The sequence below is a fragment of the Ambystoma mexicanum genome, chromosome 3p (genome assembly GCF_040938575.1).
Source record: "Ambystoma mexicanum isolate Mex_15411 chromosome 3p, UKY_AmexF1_1, whole genome shotgun sequence".
NCBI lineage: Eukaryota > Metazoa > Chordata > Amphibia > Caudata > Ambystomatidae > Ambystoma > Ambystoma mexicanum.
In genome coordinates this window covers 903,632,177-903,644,983 of record NC_090925.1, presented here as the reverse complement: position 1 = coordinate 903,644,983, position 12,807 = coordinate 903,632,177, and the positions used below count along the sequence as shown (strand labels likewise).

The 12,807-nt window shown below is 44.4% G+C and overlaps 1 protein-coding gene across 4 annotated transcripts in view; it reads right to left on the bottom strand.

Moving 5' to 3' along the window:
• CBFA2T2 (CBFA2/RUNX1 partner transcriptional co-repressor 2) overlaps nt 1–12,807 on the bottom strand; it is a 462,052-nt gene that overhangs the window by 87,213 nt on the left and 362,032 nt on the right. For all 4 annotated transcript variants that reach the window (XM_069652143.1, XM_069652142.1, XM_069652145.1 and 1 more), the window contains 2 exons: nt 10,769–11,019; nt 5,462–5,547 (listed from right to left, as the gene is read on the bottom strand). In XM_069652143.1, the coding sequence (XP_069508244.1) occupies nt 5,462–5,547; nt 10,769–11,019 (337 nt within the window). The remainder of the gene's footprint in view (nt 1–5,461; nt 5,548–10,768; nt 11,020–12,807) is intronic.

The window sequence follows — 12,807 nt, the reverse complement described above, 5'->3', positions numbered from 1 at the left end:
TTGTCCTTTTTAGATTTTGTCTGTTTAATGAGACAATCTTCTCTGTTCACATGACAAGCACGTTTCAGTGATCTGCGGATGGTGTGAGCAGGGTATCCCAGTTCTTTTAATCTGGCAGTGAGTTGTTTACTGTTGATATCAGTCATCTTTAGTGCTACAGTTGCGTCTAATGTGCAAAAATTGCCCGAATGGCAAGTTCTCACGCAAACTCTGGGGGTGGAAACTGTTAAATGACATTAATGTGTTCTTATCTGTGGGCTTTTTGAACCAGGTTGTACCTAGTTTGTTGTTGTGAGCCCTATACATTTCTAGGTCTACACAATCTTATTTGTACTGGAAGTCATAGTAAAGTTGATACAAACTTCTTGCGAGTTCAGCCATTACAAACATGCTGTTAGCATATCTGTTCCACCTCCCCACAGCATAAAGACATCACCGATGTAGCAATGCCATGATTTAATCTGATCTTTAAAGGGGTTATTGTCGGCATATATCGACCTGTTCTCCTTTGGTGTTGCATTGGAACCCGGGTGAAAGACCAAGAGAGGGAGGGGCATCCTCTTAACATTGTCGAACACTTAAGGCAGGGGAAGGGAATCACTCCCCGGATGATTGAGAGTCCTGGCTAACATCAAGACAAGGGAGACATTCTCTTGAACTGTGGTGAACGACAGGAGTTGAAACTTTGTTTTGCACTTGCTTGGAACTTGTGTTTTATTTTTCAAAGTGAGACTGCTTTGCACCATTTGAGAACTTCGATTTGCACTTTTTGATGAAGACTCATATCCTGTGGAAGGGAACCAAAACCTCAGGAAAGATTCCCTTGAAGCACAGGAACAGTCGTCATCCAGGAGAAGGGAGACATTCTCCTGAACCAAGAACATAGGCATATTAGTTAGTTTAGTTACAAGAGTAAGGGTTGGAAAAAGGATTTGACACAGGACGAAGGATGTTTTATTCCTTTGACATTCTGGCAGTTTCCTTAGTTTTGTTTGAGGCAGGGAGGTTTTAGGGAGTGATAGGCTTTTTCACTTTATTTTCATTAAACAAAGGTTTATTGCCAACAAACATCAGTCTCCTGCTTCTGCACCCTTACAAGAGGCTTTGCGGACTTCTTGCAAGAACAAAGGTGCATGAAGAAAGGGCACCCTCCCCCACCTGGCAAGGGAAAAGGACGGCTAACCAAAGACACGCCGTATTGAAAAGGATTAAAAAATGTAGAGGCCATTTTTTGTGTAAGGGCATTATCACAGCAAAAAAGGCAGCACATGAAAATGCACTTGTAAAAAGGATTATGACAATGTAATGACTGGCAAGAAGTGAATTAAGTGGGCACCACTGTAATACGTCCACGTTTCTCAAATGTTCGTTATTGTAAACAAAAGAATACATTTGTTCGGATAGTTTGTGTGAAAATGTTCAAAAAGGAGCTGGCTGAGACGAATTTGGAGACACCCAAACTCAAAGTACATGTGAGACAGAAGACCAAGTGAGATACAGGGCCACACAGCCGCTCTCAAAGGAACACAATCCGGGTGTGTAGGTAGTCCAAACTTTTCAAAGTTTTATTCAAAGGTAGAAAAAAGGTATTTTTATGCTTGAAAAATAACATGGAGGTTCGGTTGTTTTTCAAGATGATTTTATCAACAAAAATTCTATCAAAGAAAATGAGTCTCATGAATTGAGAAGTCACTAATGCTTTTAGTGAGGAAGAAATCGCCACATTCGTTTTTTTCTATCAGACCAAAAATTGCCAATGCATTTCGGAATTACATTTCATTCCTCAGGGCAAGTCTGCAGGTAATGTGCGCAAGTTCATAAATGCAATAGAAATAGAGAAAACGGTACATCGTAGTGCAAAATCATATAAATACCATATAATGTAAAGAACATACCATTCAGTTGTAGTTGCAGAAGTAGGTAGTTGTAATAGGGTAATGGGCAGAAATGGGGAAAAAAAAGAAAACAATAAGACTCTGTTTGATATACGTAGAGAATAGTAAAATAAATGCAGAAAGCATTTCACCTGAGCATGGTAAGTTGAATGCACAGAGTTTGGCGTGGTACATGGAAACCATGTGGTGATCAAAAAGCTGCCTGATGGTAATCAGCGCAGAAATACAGCTTTCGGTAGATAGGCTGCAATCAAAAAGCATACGAGTTTGAAAACGGGTGGGATCCGTGTTTATAGACAAAATGCCATCGTTGTACAAGCTTACCGTGTGAAACGCAGGGAGTAGGAGTTCTCCTCTCGCTTGCTCGCTTGTAACTGCGGCTTTCGCATTGAAGCGTTGCCGAGGCAACGCTCCCTTTTAATGACACGTGACCGCTAAGCAGCCCAGATGGGCGCGCGGTCAGACATGCAGGGCTGCAATCAAGCCAGTGGGCTTGATCTGGATGGATTAAAACAATTAGCTGCCTGCAACGACTGGCCCCAGCATGTTCAGACGATGCCTGGAATGCATAAAAAATATTACTTGCGACAAATAAAAGCATCCCCACAGGACTCCTTGTAGGATGGCTTGTGCTGGAAAGGTAAAACACATCTGAAAAAGGAGAGGGCTACTCTTGTACTGGTAGACCTGTGGTCTACCAAGTGAATTCAAAATAATATTGCAAAAGGTGCCGTTTGTGTGGCTGCCTGTGTAAGGCGTTTGAATGCAGAGAGCAGTGCATTTACAGTGGACACTCCATTTGCCAGATTCCCGTCATTTTGTCATAGTTTTACATTTATTGGCCTTCTGCAGCCTTGGAAAGTCGCAAGTCGGGGGTTACGTCAAAATAAAGTTCGTCTTGAGGTTAATTGGTCCCACCAGCCTAAGGGAGAAAGTCGTCCTTTACGGGTCTTCCTTGTCGATTCGAAAATGGAGTCAGCATCGTTGTAGGGCTTTACCAGGCACTTCGCGGGCCCGGAGGGTGCTGCCTGCGTATTCCCTTGTCTTCTACTTCGGCTGTTGTCCTCCAGTGGTCGACTCACCCAAAAACCTCGCTTTTCATGCAAGTTCCCATTCATTCACAGCCCTAGGCTGTCAATCACACCGCAGGGTGGTTGCCCTCCAGGACTGCTAGCCGGCAAATTGGAACTGGTTTCACTCAGGCACACCTAGAGACAAGGGACAGGGAGGTTTCGGGATCGTCCCTCACTTCCTGCCTTTCCAGACACACTGGAGCCTTGGCAGGCTTCAGGGCTGAAGCCTGCCAAAGGCAAAACATGCAAAGGACTCAAACCCGATGCAAACAACAGAAGCCAAGGAGAGACTAACAAGAAATGGTGAAAAAAAGACTGGGGCCATTTTGAGAAAATGGTCCCCCTTGAGTGCAGCACTGCAGCTGAGGTTTCAAGCCTGCAGATACATGTTACTAGGTAATAAAAAATAAACCACTGCCACTAGCCATTCAAATGAGTTAGTGTAACAAAATCTTACATGAGAAATGGGTTAAAGGAATTACTAATTCGAGCGAGAGACGTGATGGGTGTGGTGCAAGAAAACGCACAAGAACTTCTTGCAGGCCGACTAGGTGTTGGCAGTAGTGGAAGCAGAAGTAAAAAACACAGAGGCAGAACGCCAAACATTATACAGGTGAAACCTGGAAGCCGATGAGCAAGAGTAAGGCCGAGAAAGAGGCGAATCGGCATAACGTCCCAGCGAAACAAACAGATGTTATTTGTGAGATGCCCGGAATGCGTTATGCCAGTCGGCCGGGAACCAGCCTAACGGAAGGGGGGAGATTGTGCTGTGGTGGTGTGACCTTGCAGTGGGTCGACCATGCGGTCCGACAACTGCGCCAAGACTGTTAACCTTGTCCTTTCGTAAAGTCGCACAGGCAGGCTTGAGAAGCATCCAGAGTGGTGGTGGCTGAATGACCCGTCCGGAAGGGACGGGCCAGTCCACTACCAACATCAGAACAACCAGAAGTACAGGGCACAGGAAACAAGCACCCAATGAGAGAAAAACTATTAATCGTCACAAGATCCCAGGCAGAAACGGTGAAGCCTCTCGACTGCAAGAGCAGGTAATGAGGGTTGTTAAAAGTCCAGGAGGGAGCCAAGGGAAAGCTAAGAGAGATTTGGAAAACAAACTACTATGAAAAACTGTTAACAGATCTTCATACTTGTTTGCTTAGTTAACAGAGAAGTAACACTCACCTCAGCGGTTGTGAGTTAAGTCTATTGTTAAAGCCCCAAGGCCCCGAAACATTATTCAAGGGGTTATCTTCTGGACCTCCGTCGAACGAACAGAAACCCTTCCAGGAGTCTTTTGTAGCCTCATTGGAGAGAAGTGTTCTAAGGGGCACTTCGAGGACAATCGTTGACAAAGACGTAACATCTAAAAACACATTGGAAATAGAAGCCCTCCTGCACACACTGCAGAATCATCTAGGGCTGGTCTTCAGAGCAAAAATCAATAACCCTTCATCAAAAGGCTATTCCAAACTTATGATTGGTCGACACCAGATCCTGCCAAGAGTTCAGTCCTTTCAATCCAAGGGGTCAACACTCACTTTTGAAATAAGAAAAAAAACATTGTCCTTGTCATCTCTTTTAAAAAGATGAGAATCCGGCTCTTCCTTTTTAGAAAGTAGCCTGGTAAAATCCGAGGAACCAAGAATACTGGAGACTGTGAATGTGAAGAGACCAAGAAAGTAGTGAACCAGTTTGAACTACAATTCCCTGGCCAGCTCCTCAAAAGGTGTGGCACTGGAGAGACGAGCTGAACTCTGGGAGCATCTCTGTCGCCTCAGTAGGGCAGAATAGAGAATATAAAGAAAACTGAGCATGTGAAAACCTCTGTAAAGGAATGACAAGTTTTTCCTAAAAATATAAGGGACGTTGAGGAACCAGCTAGAAGAAGGCAGTCATTCTCCTAGCCCCACGTAGCCCCACGAGGATTCTGTAGAAATGTTTTGTTTATGTATCACAAAAAGCCCAGAAGCTTTGTGGAACTTTTACTTTGAACGGCCTTAGGGTCTTTGGGACACTTTACATCCAGGAGAAGGGGGTCATTCTTCTGCGTTACAAGCAGAATCAGAACTTTATATTGTTTATTTTAGTGAGGGGGATAGCATAGGAGCTTTTCTTAAAGGGACGGTGCATTTCGATTTGGATTTACACAGACTTCCCGACTAGCACCAGAGTTTCTTTAGTTTAGGCAGGGAAATCCCATTAAGAGCCAAGGACAGCAAGGTTCATTTTTCTGTTGAATAAAAATGTATAGCAATCATCAGGGCACCACTTGCTCAGTCTCTTAATTCCTTGTTGCCACAATGCTAAGACATAAGGTTGATCTGGCATCAAACGGAAAGGCGCTCATACACTTATCACCTAGGCACATAATGATGAACACTTGTGTACTACTCCACCTAGCATGCATGCTACCATATACAACTTCACTAGTTTTCTATCCAGGCACCCATATGTCATGCTAAGAGGTTTCTGTAGAAATAAGAGATTGGCCCTTACATGGTCCAGGTGCTTCCATTCTTCAGCCCACTCGTGCTCGGTAAGACGGTGATCGACAGGTTCATCATGGTAGACTCCGTTCTCCCCTGAAAATTAAGAGGTTATAAATTGATCATGAAGCAATCATGTATTCTTGAAGGTACACTCCATCACTGAATCAGATAAAAGGTTTTGCCAACAACTGCTCCCTTCCCAACTGGCTGCCTCCCCCCTCCTCAAGTATTCTATTTGTGCTGAAAGCAGGTGGCAAAATCATTGATTAAAGGACCTCGGGAGCTATTCTTCAGATCTACGTTGGAGCCAAGAATCCCTTGAAGACCAGGCTGCTGAAGATCTGAAGAGGACTTCTGAAGTGGCCCAGTATCTCTCCATGTGCCTGGTCCGGTGAAACCCTGCTCTTGTGACAGATCTCAGAAGACCCTGAGCATTGCTTCAGCCTTTGCATTAATCGGACCAACTAGTTTAACACCTTCGAGGATCCAGCCTTTCAGAGCATTCGGGAGTGTCCCTGCACTGCCCAGTGGACTGATCAGCTCTCTCGTCTGCTACCTAGCCAGAACTGTCGCTGTTACGAATTGAAGTAAGGAACTTCCTATGGTCGCTAGCTCATGACACAAGTCACCTTCTCCCTAAATTTCATCTTCCCACCTTCACTGGAATCTGCCCAGGAGCAGTTTCTGTGAACATGAGTGGAAACAGTGCAGTCGCCTGCAAACTGTAATTATTGCTGGAACTTCCTTTTCTCCATCCAGTGAAGTGTCCAAAGGGGGGCTTGCATCGTTGGATTCTGCATTCCTGCACTGACAGGGGTTGCATCGTGCATTACCAGCCGACCGGTTCAATCCTCAAACCCGCAAATCCTGTGCACCCCTCACTGGAACCCAAAGCTGGAGATCAAGCCCCCAGCGACCCCTAGATGATCCCCAATGACATCTGGGAAAATCAGAGCCAAGATGGTAAATAAGCCTATTGTGCCTATCCCTCCACCCCCTGTCCTCCATAAAATAACAGTGGGAACAAGTCCCTTGGTCTCCTATTTCCATTTCACACACCTTTGGCCGTCCAACTTGGGGTGGCTATCCTGCCCCTGGGTTACCCTTGGGTCTGGAAGAAAGGGGAACACTTACCTTTCCTTTGGTAAATTGGTGTAGAACTTTTTATTAGTTTGAAACTAATCCTCACCACAAGCTCATTGAATCCTTTATCAAAGGGAACTCATGCTGGTGAGAAACCCTGTGACTTTTGGACACAAGGCCCCACTCTTGTTAGGGTTTGGACTTCAAGTTAGGATATTGTTCTTGTGATTGGTTGTCATCATTTACTGCATCTAACTTTCATGCTTTGCTTGATTAAATTATCTGATGTGTATTAAGTGAACCTATGATAACCGAATATATTTACATGAGAGTTTTGCATGATAATACTACCGGTTAGATACATTTTCCAGTGTGTACATAAGGCCTCAAATAAATGACAGTATTTTTTAAAACAAACTGTTTAAATTGAATTGTTATGTGCTATACTGTGTGGACTCGAAGGCCCCTGACCCCACTCGCACTCTCCTCAAATTAAGCCTGGACTGCTCATCCAACTACCTTGATTGGGTTTTGGCCAACTTCTCAGAGCTTCCTGTTTATCACACCTATGGCAGCCTCCTAAAATCTGACCACCAGGCCAGATTGTAGAAATCCATCTCAACAGCGATGAAGGAGGAAACAAAGGCAAGTTCACTCTGAGTTCACATATTCAGCATAAGAGGCACCCAGCCAGCGGGGACACCAGAAGGGCCCCCAGGAAGAGTTCCAGCCCAGATTTTGAAAACCAGCAGCCAGGTAGAGCAGGAGTGTTGCGAGTGGTCAGAAATGTGAGGTGGCTAACTTTTTTATGATTTCTCAAAATATGTCATCTTATTAAATCGTACGTCTCAGTAAACTCCTCCCTACCCTGCATATCCCAAACTAAAGGAAACACTATAAAAAGATATCTGGCCGTGACACTTATACATAAAATACACAATTAAATATATGGCAATTCACAACATTAACAATTGCATTAATAATGTATTTACAGTATCTCTTTATAACCTGGGAGATCTCCCCTTCCCCAAGTTTGAGGTTAAGATTCAGTTCCAATGATCAACAAAAGGAAACAAGGAAATCTGGGTTTACTTATAATTCTTGGCGCCTTCACTTTGTCAAAAGAAAGTTCTGTTAAACCAATATTCAACGAAAAGAACAATTCTTCTTCTTTGAATAATAACTTCCACTTCATCAAATAGCACCAATGCTCTTCTTGGTCATGATGCTTTGCCACAATTATGAAAGTCATAGAAAATAAAACTTATCAGATTCAAAGAAACACAGCCTCTTGTAGAATTCAAAGAAAGACAGTTTCTGGTACGATTCAAAGAAACACAAGGTCCTGTTAGCTTCACAGCTCTTTTAGCATCATAAAGCACAATTTGCAACTTAGTCAGGATGACTTCACAGCACCTCTGCTTCCACTTGGCTGACTCTCAGACCAGGTTATAACTACTACAAGAATTCACCATGCGGGTCTACTCGCCTGCCCGATAGTGTTCCACACTCAACAGTGCTTCTGTAGTTTTAAATCTACTGACAAAGATTTTACCACAGCTTCAGCAGTTTGCAACTTGACACTGAACAACTTTTTGAGAAACAACAAGCTTTTCTTTAGTGCCTCTCAACACTTCCAAGAAAGCAAGGCACTCTTCTGAACATCAGCCTTCCAGAAGGGTAGCCTCTTTACCACTCGTCTTTCTTCAACACCAACAACCAAAATATATTTAAGAATGCAATTTCACCTTTCCTCCTTTTGGGCTTGGCATAGTGAGTTTTTGTACCAACATCTAGGGAACAATTATAAAATCAACAAGCTTCACCCTTGTACAACCATGCATTTGCCCCATCTCTTTGTGCCAACAAGAGCAGCTTAATTTGAGTTCTTGTTTTTAGTCTCTTTTGGCTTTAGACAATGCTTATACAACTCTTCACGCTTTAGCAATACGTACACCCCTCTTGGCTTTAGCCAATGCTTGCCCCACTCCTGGCTTTGAATAATACTTGCACCCCCCTTGGCTTAGGGCAATGCTTGCATCCCTCTTGGCTTTGGGCAGTGTTTGCTCCCTGGAATTCCCAATTATCAAAGTTCAGTCACTTAAATTCAATGTTATATTATTTTGAACTGCTTCACAATGGACTCTTCGGTTCACCATCACCTCAGAATCACTTTACAGTAAACACAACCAGTCTTATCTGGTTTCTTCACTTTAAGGATTCAACTAATGTGATTCGAAGAGTTTTACTACTACGCAAATGTTATTGAGGTTTACTCATTTGGGAGTGCTACTTTTGTGGCATTCCATTGTCCGACAATCACTGGTCAGGGTAATAATGCTTTTACTCGCACACAAGTGATTCTCCTGGTCTACAGTTGCCTGCCTTTGTTCTCGGAAGGGATAAGAACGCTCTGTAACACTCACCGGCTTCGGTCTTGTTCCTGTTGCCTGCTGCAGGATTTCAACTGCTTCTGGCTTGATTCGAAAAGGCACCCTTCCTCGATGATGTTGTATTTGTTCCTGCCACCCAGACACAGAGCTTGTCTCGTTCCCGAGACCCTTGGCTGTGCACCAACTTCCAACCATGGTCTCCGGCACGCTTCCAGCTGCGTCATCTCTGCAATCATGTTCACATGGGGAAAAGCAGTCTTCCTTCACGCTTTCCGCTGCGCAACCTCTGCACTTCAGATCCAGGGAAAAATGACCCTCTCGGGACGGCAGCTGAAATCTGCTTCACAATGGTCCTGGCGCCCTCTCTTTTCACCCACTTCTGCAATTCTATGTCATATTTTCACTTTTTGTTGGTCACCTACCAAAAACACAATTTTTTCCGGACAATTTTCAGCAGCCCGCAAATAGCGAAAATATGAACCCTTTGCCCTCCATCCTCGCCTGCAGGAGGTCTCTAAAATTCTGGGGGTATTACCCCCCCCCCGAACACCATTCAGCTGCCCCTGCGTCCCTCCCCACCCAAGCATAGCCCTACCCCCAACACTCACAAAACACACTCTCACAAATGCACACAAAAACATTCCTGTTGTCAAGCAATGAATCTTCCTGTTCCCGTCAGCCACTGCGCGCACTCGTGTGCGCCAGGGGCATGACAGTTCGATTTAGAAAAAACGCTCTGTTCGGTCACAATGCAGTCTTTCTAAATTAATCTATTTTTTCCAATCTTTATAAAAACTATTTTTTAACCTGATACCACTTCTGCTTCGATTGCCAACAATGTGCTCTACTTCTGCTGCTGCCACTACTCCAGCACCACCTCCATCTAACAGCCTGCACCTGAGGTGGGCTTTTTAAGCCTCTCTGCCTCCCTTAGGTGTGGGTCATTGACCTTACCAAGCCGACTACTCCTGCAACATTACTCTTGAGCCCTCTTCCTCGTCCCAGTACTTAAGAAATTATGGGACTTGAAGTCCCCAATGACCGAATTAGGCTTTTGAGTTAGCTTTCTATTTTTAAAAGACCGATTTACTTCTTTTAAATGTATTAAAGGAAAGATCACATCATAAAAGTTCATTTTAAAAGGGGAAGGCAGTTTGGTTAAACCATTATTTACAGGTCCCCATTCGCTGCACCAGTCTTTCTTTCCTTAGGATGTTTATGGATTTCACATTTACTTTACCTACGTTAGAAGGTTCAATGTGTGGTTCTGATACCTCATAACGACAATAAGCCATTACATGCCCCGGTACCTGTAAAAGGTTCTTTCCTTTTAAAAGACAAATACAATGTCTCATCCCATAGGATCGCCTCACCACCAAGGGCCTTGTCTCCTCCCAGGTGATCCTCCTGCAGAATACCAACCCCAAGGTCAGAATCAGGAAGCTCCTGCCTTTCCCTGGCCACCTGGATCGAGACTTTAGGCCGGAGTTTAGTGAGAGAACCATTGGATTCATCACAGTGTACATTGCTCCACTACTCCCAAGCTAGGTCAGAACTTTTAAACAAAACTAATAACCCACTACCCCCCCCCCCCAACTGAGACAGCTACTGGCACATTGCACATCTCCCACGCCGAATAGAGAAAGTGCGTGTGCCCCCAGCATAGTACAAGCCGCATCACCCACTCACACCACAATGCAAGAATTGCATGCATTATCAATCAACAAGTGAAATAACTAAACACTATATGTGCAACTGCCAGCAAACCTTGATCTGCACTCTGGACCCTAAAACATTTAAAGTACAAAGCCTGCCTATTTAGATCCCAGCATAATTACCCAGGTGATGCAGTCGATCATGCAGCTCCCGGCGCGCTGTTATCTTGTTTGTATCGCTGTACACCTGCGAAGCTGAGAGATCCTCCAGGTTGTAATGTTGAAGAGGGGGTGGTGCGAGGTTAAACTGTGTGCCAGGATTCATCACAGGCCGGTTGAGGGCTGGACTGTGTCTTGGGGCAGGGCTGATGGTGCACACCCGCTTAGCTGGCAGCTCTAAAGGCACAGATTCACGCTCAAAACTGCTTTCCTCACTTTTGAAAAACAAAAAAAGATGCATAGTTAGTTTGCCATACACTTAAAAACGAGCACAAAAGAAAATACAAAACTCATTCTAAGAAGTATACATCCAATCCTATATTGGTTTCAAAGCACCACATGGTCTTAAGAAGCCAAACATCACCACACATTATGTTCTCTTCAGTGTTAAACAGTTCAGGCTGAAAGCTACGATCCAGGCACAAAAGTCAATCACCCACGATTGCCAGTTCTCCACATAGACTAAATGCACTATTTCTTAGTCATCAAGAACAAATTATCACACACCAATAGCTAGTGGCGCATGCTATTTTTCAAGGTTTTTCGTGTTATTGAGGAATATAGAGGGTGGCTTACCCCATATTCTCGCCTTGTATCCCAAAAAATTGTGATGTGTCATTGGAGTAAAAAGAGTGGGCCGGGGGGGGGGGGTTACAAGTTAGTGGTGTAACACGAGGAGGGTATGGTTGTTGTTGCTAAAACGGTGGGGTCATACTGATCAGAGAAACCATGCTCTGCTGCGAGTAAGCATATATGTACTTAGACACATGTGCTGAAGTATATGTTGCAGAGAGAACTTAAGCTGGGGCAGTTGTTTTATACCAGATTGTATTAAGAAGCTTCATTCCTGACTGCGCAAAATTGTTGAGTGGTTGTTGGGGTCAAGTGCAGGGTTTGAATCAGTGACAACTCAACGTGGTGGCTATTTCACCGATTTTGTCTGGCATTTTGTTTTTATTTGGGGTGTGAGGAATCTGAAGGCGTCCCCATTTCTTTCCTCAACATATCCTCCTCCCAGATGCCCTGGGAAAGGATGTCGTTTTCAGATGCTGACCCTGGTAGTGGATATGCGAGGGAGGAGCATCTGGGTGGAGGAGAATTGGGAAGGTGGGATGAGGCACCCATGGTATCCCCCCCACCCCCCCATTTCCCTTTTCTAAGGAGTCTAACATTGCACAGGCTTTTGTAGGTTACCAGTCCCTTCCCTATCTTTTACAAAAACTTATATCCCAGTAAACACTAGTCAGTTACTGGGACAAGGAAGAGGCCCACCATAGCCATACATCCTCTCTTTGCGTATATAAGAATCAATAAACACACCTTTGGTAATGGGACAAGGAAGATGCACACATACTGAAAACAAACTACAGAACTAACACTGCGCAGTCCAGTTGCCGAGGACCTAATCAAGATGGGATATTTAAAGGCCAGTACTGAAAGGAGAGAGGCAGGAAGGATAGAGCAGCTGTGTGGGAGCGAAACTCAGATATGTCCAGAGAAACCGGAGAGGGATGCAGAGCAAGCGCAGCGGGAAGCAAGGTGGAATGCAGGCCGGCATAAGAAAGCTCTGCACCAGAGGCATCTGTAGAAGCCAGATGAGAGCTGAAGGAGCACCAATGAATGAACTGCAGCAGAGAAGGGACTGACTGAGTCACAGAGGCAGTGAGGTGGATCAGCAATGGAAGAACCGGCAGGACAGAGAATGCTTCTCAGAGACACGGTAAGTGCTGCAGCCCCATACCATACTTCAGACACGCCAAGCAACACTGGTGAATCTTCCTAGTAACGCAGGGAACCCCCGGGGCGTACCGACACTGGTTTCAGTGTGAAATTCACCATACATGACAAGCTGAGAAAAGAAAGACGATATTTACGTGAACTCCCTTAATTAAGCCAATTTGGGGAAAATTCAGAATAAATACAATAAATTAATAAACATTGATACCAGTGAAGTGAATTGGTTATGAATTGGCTAAGAATAATGCTAACAAACAAATCCAAAC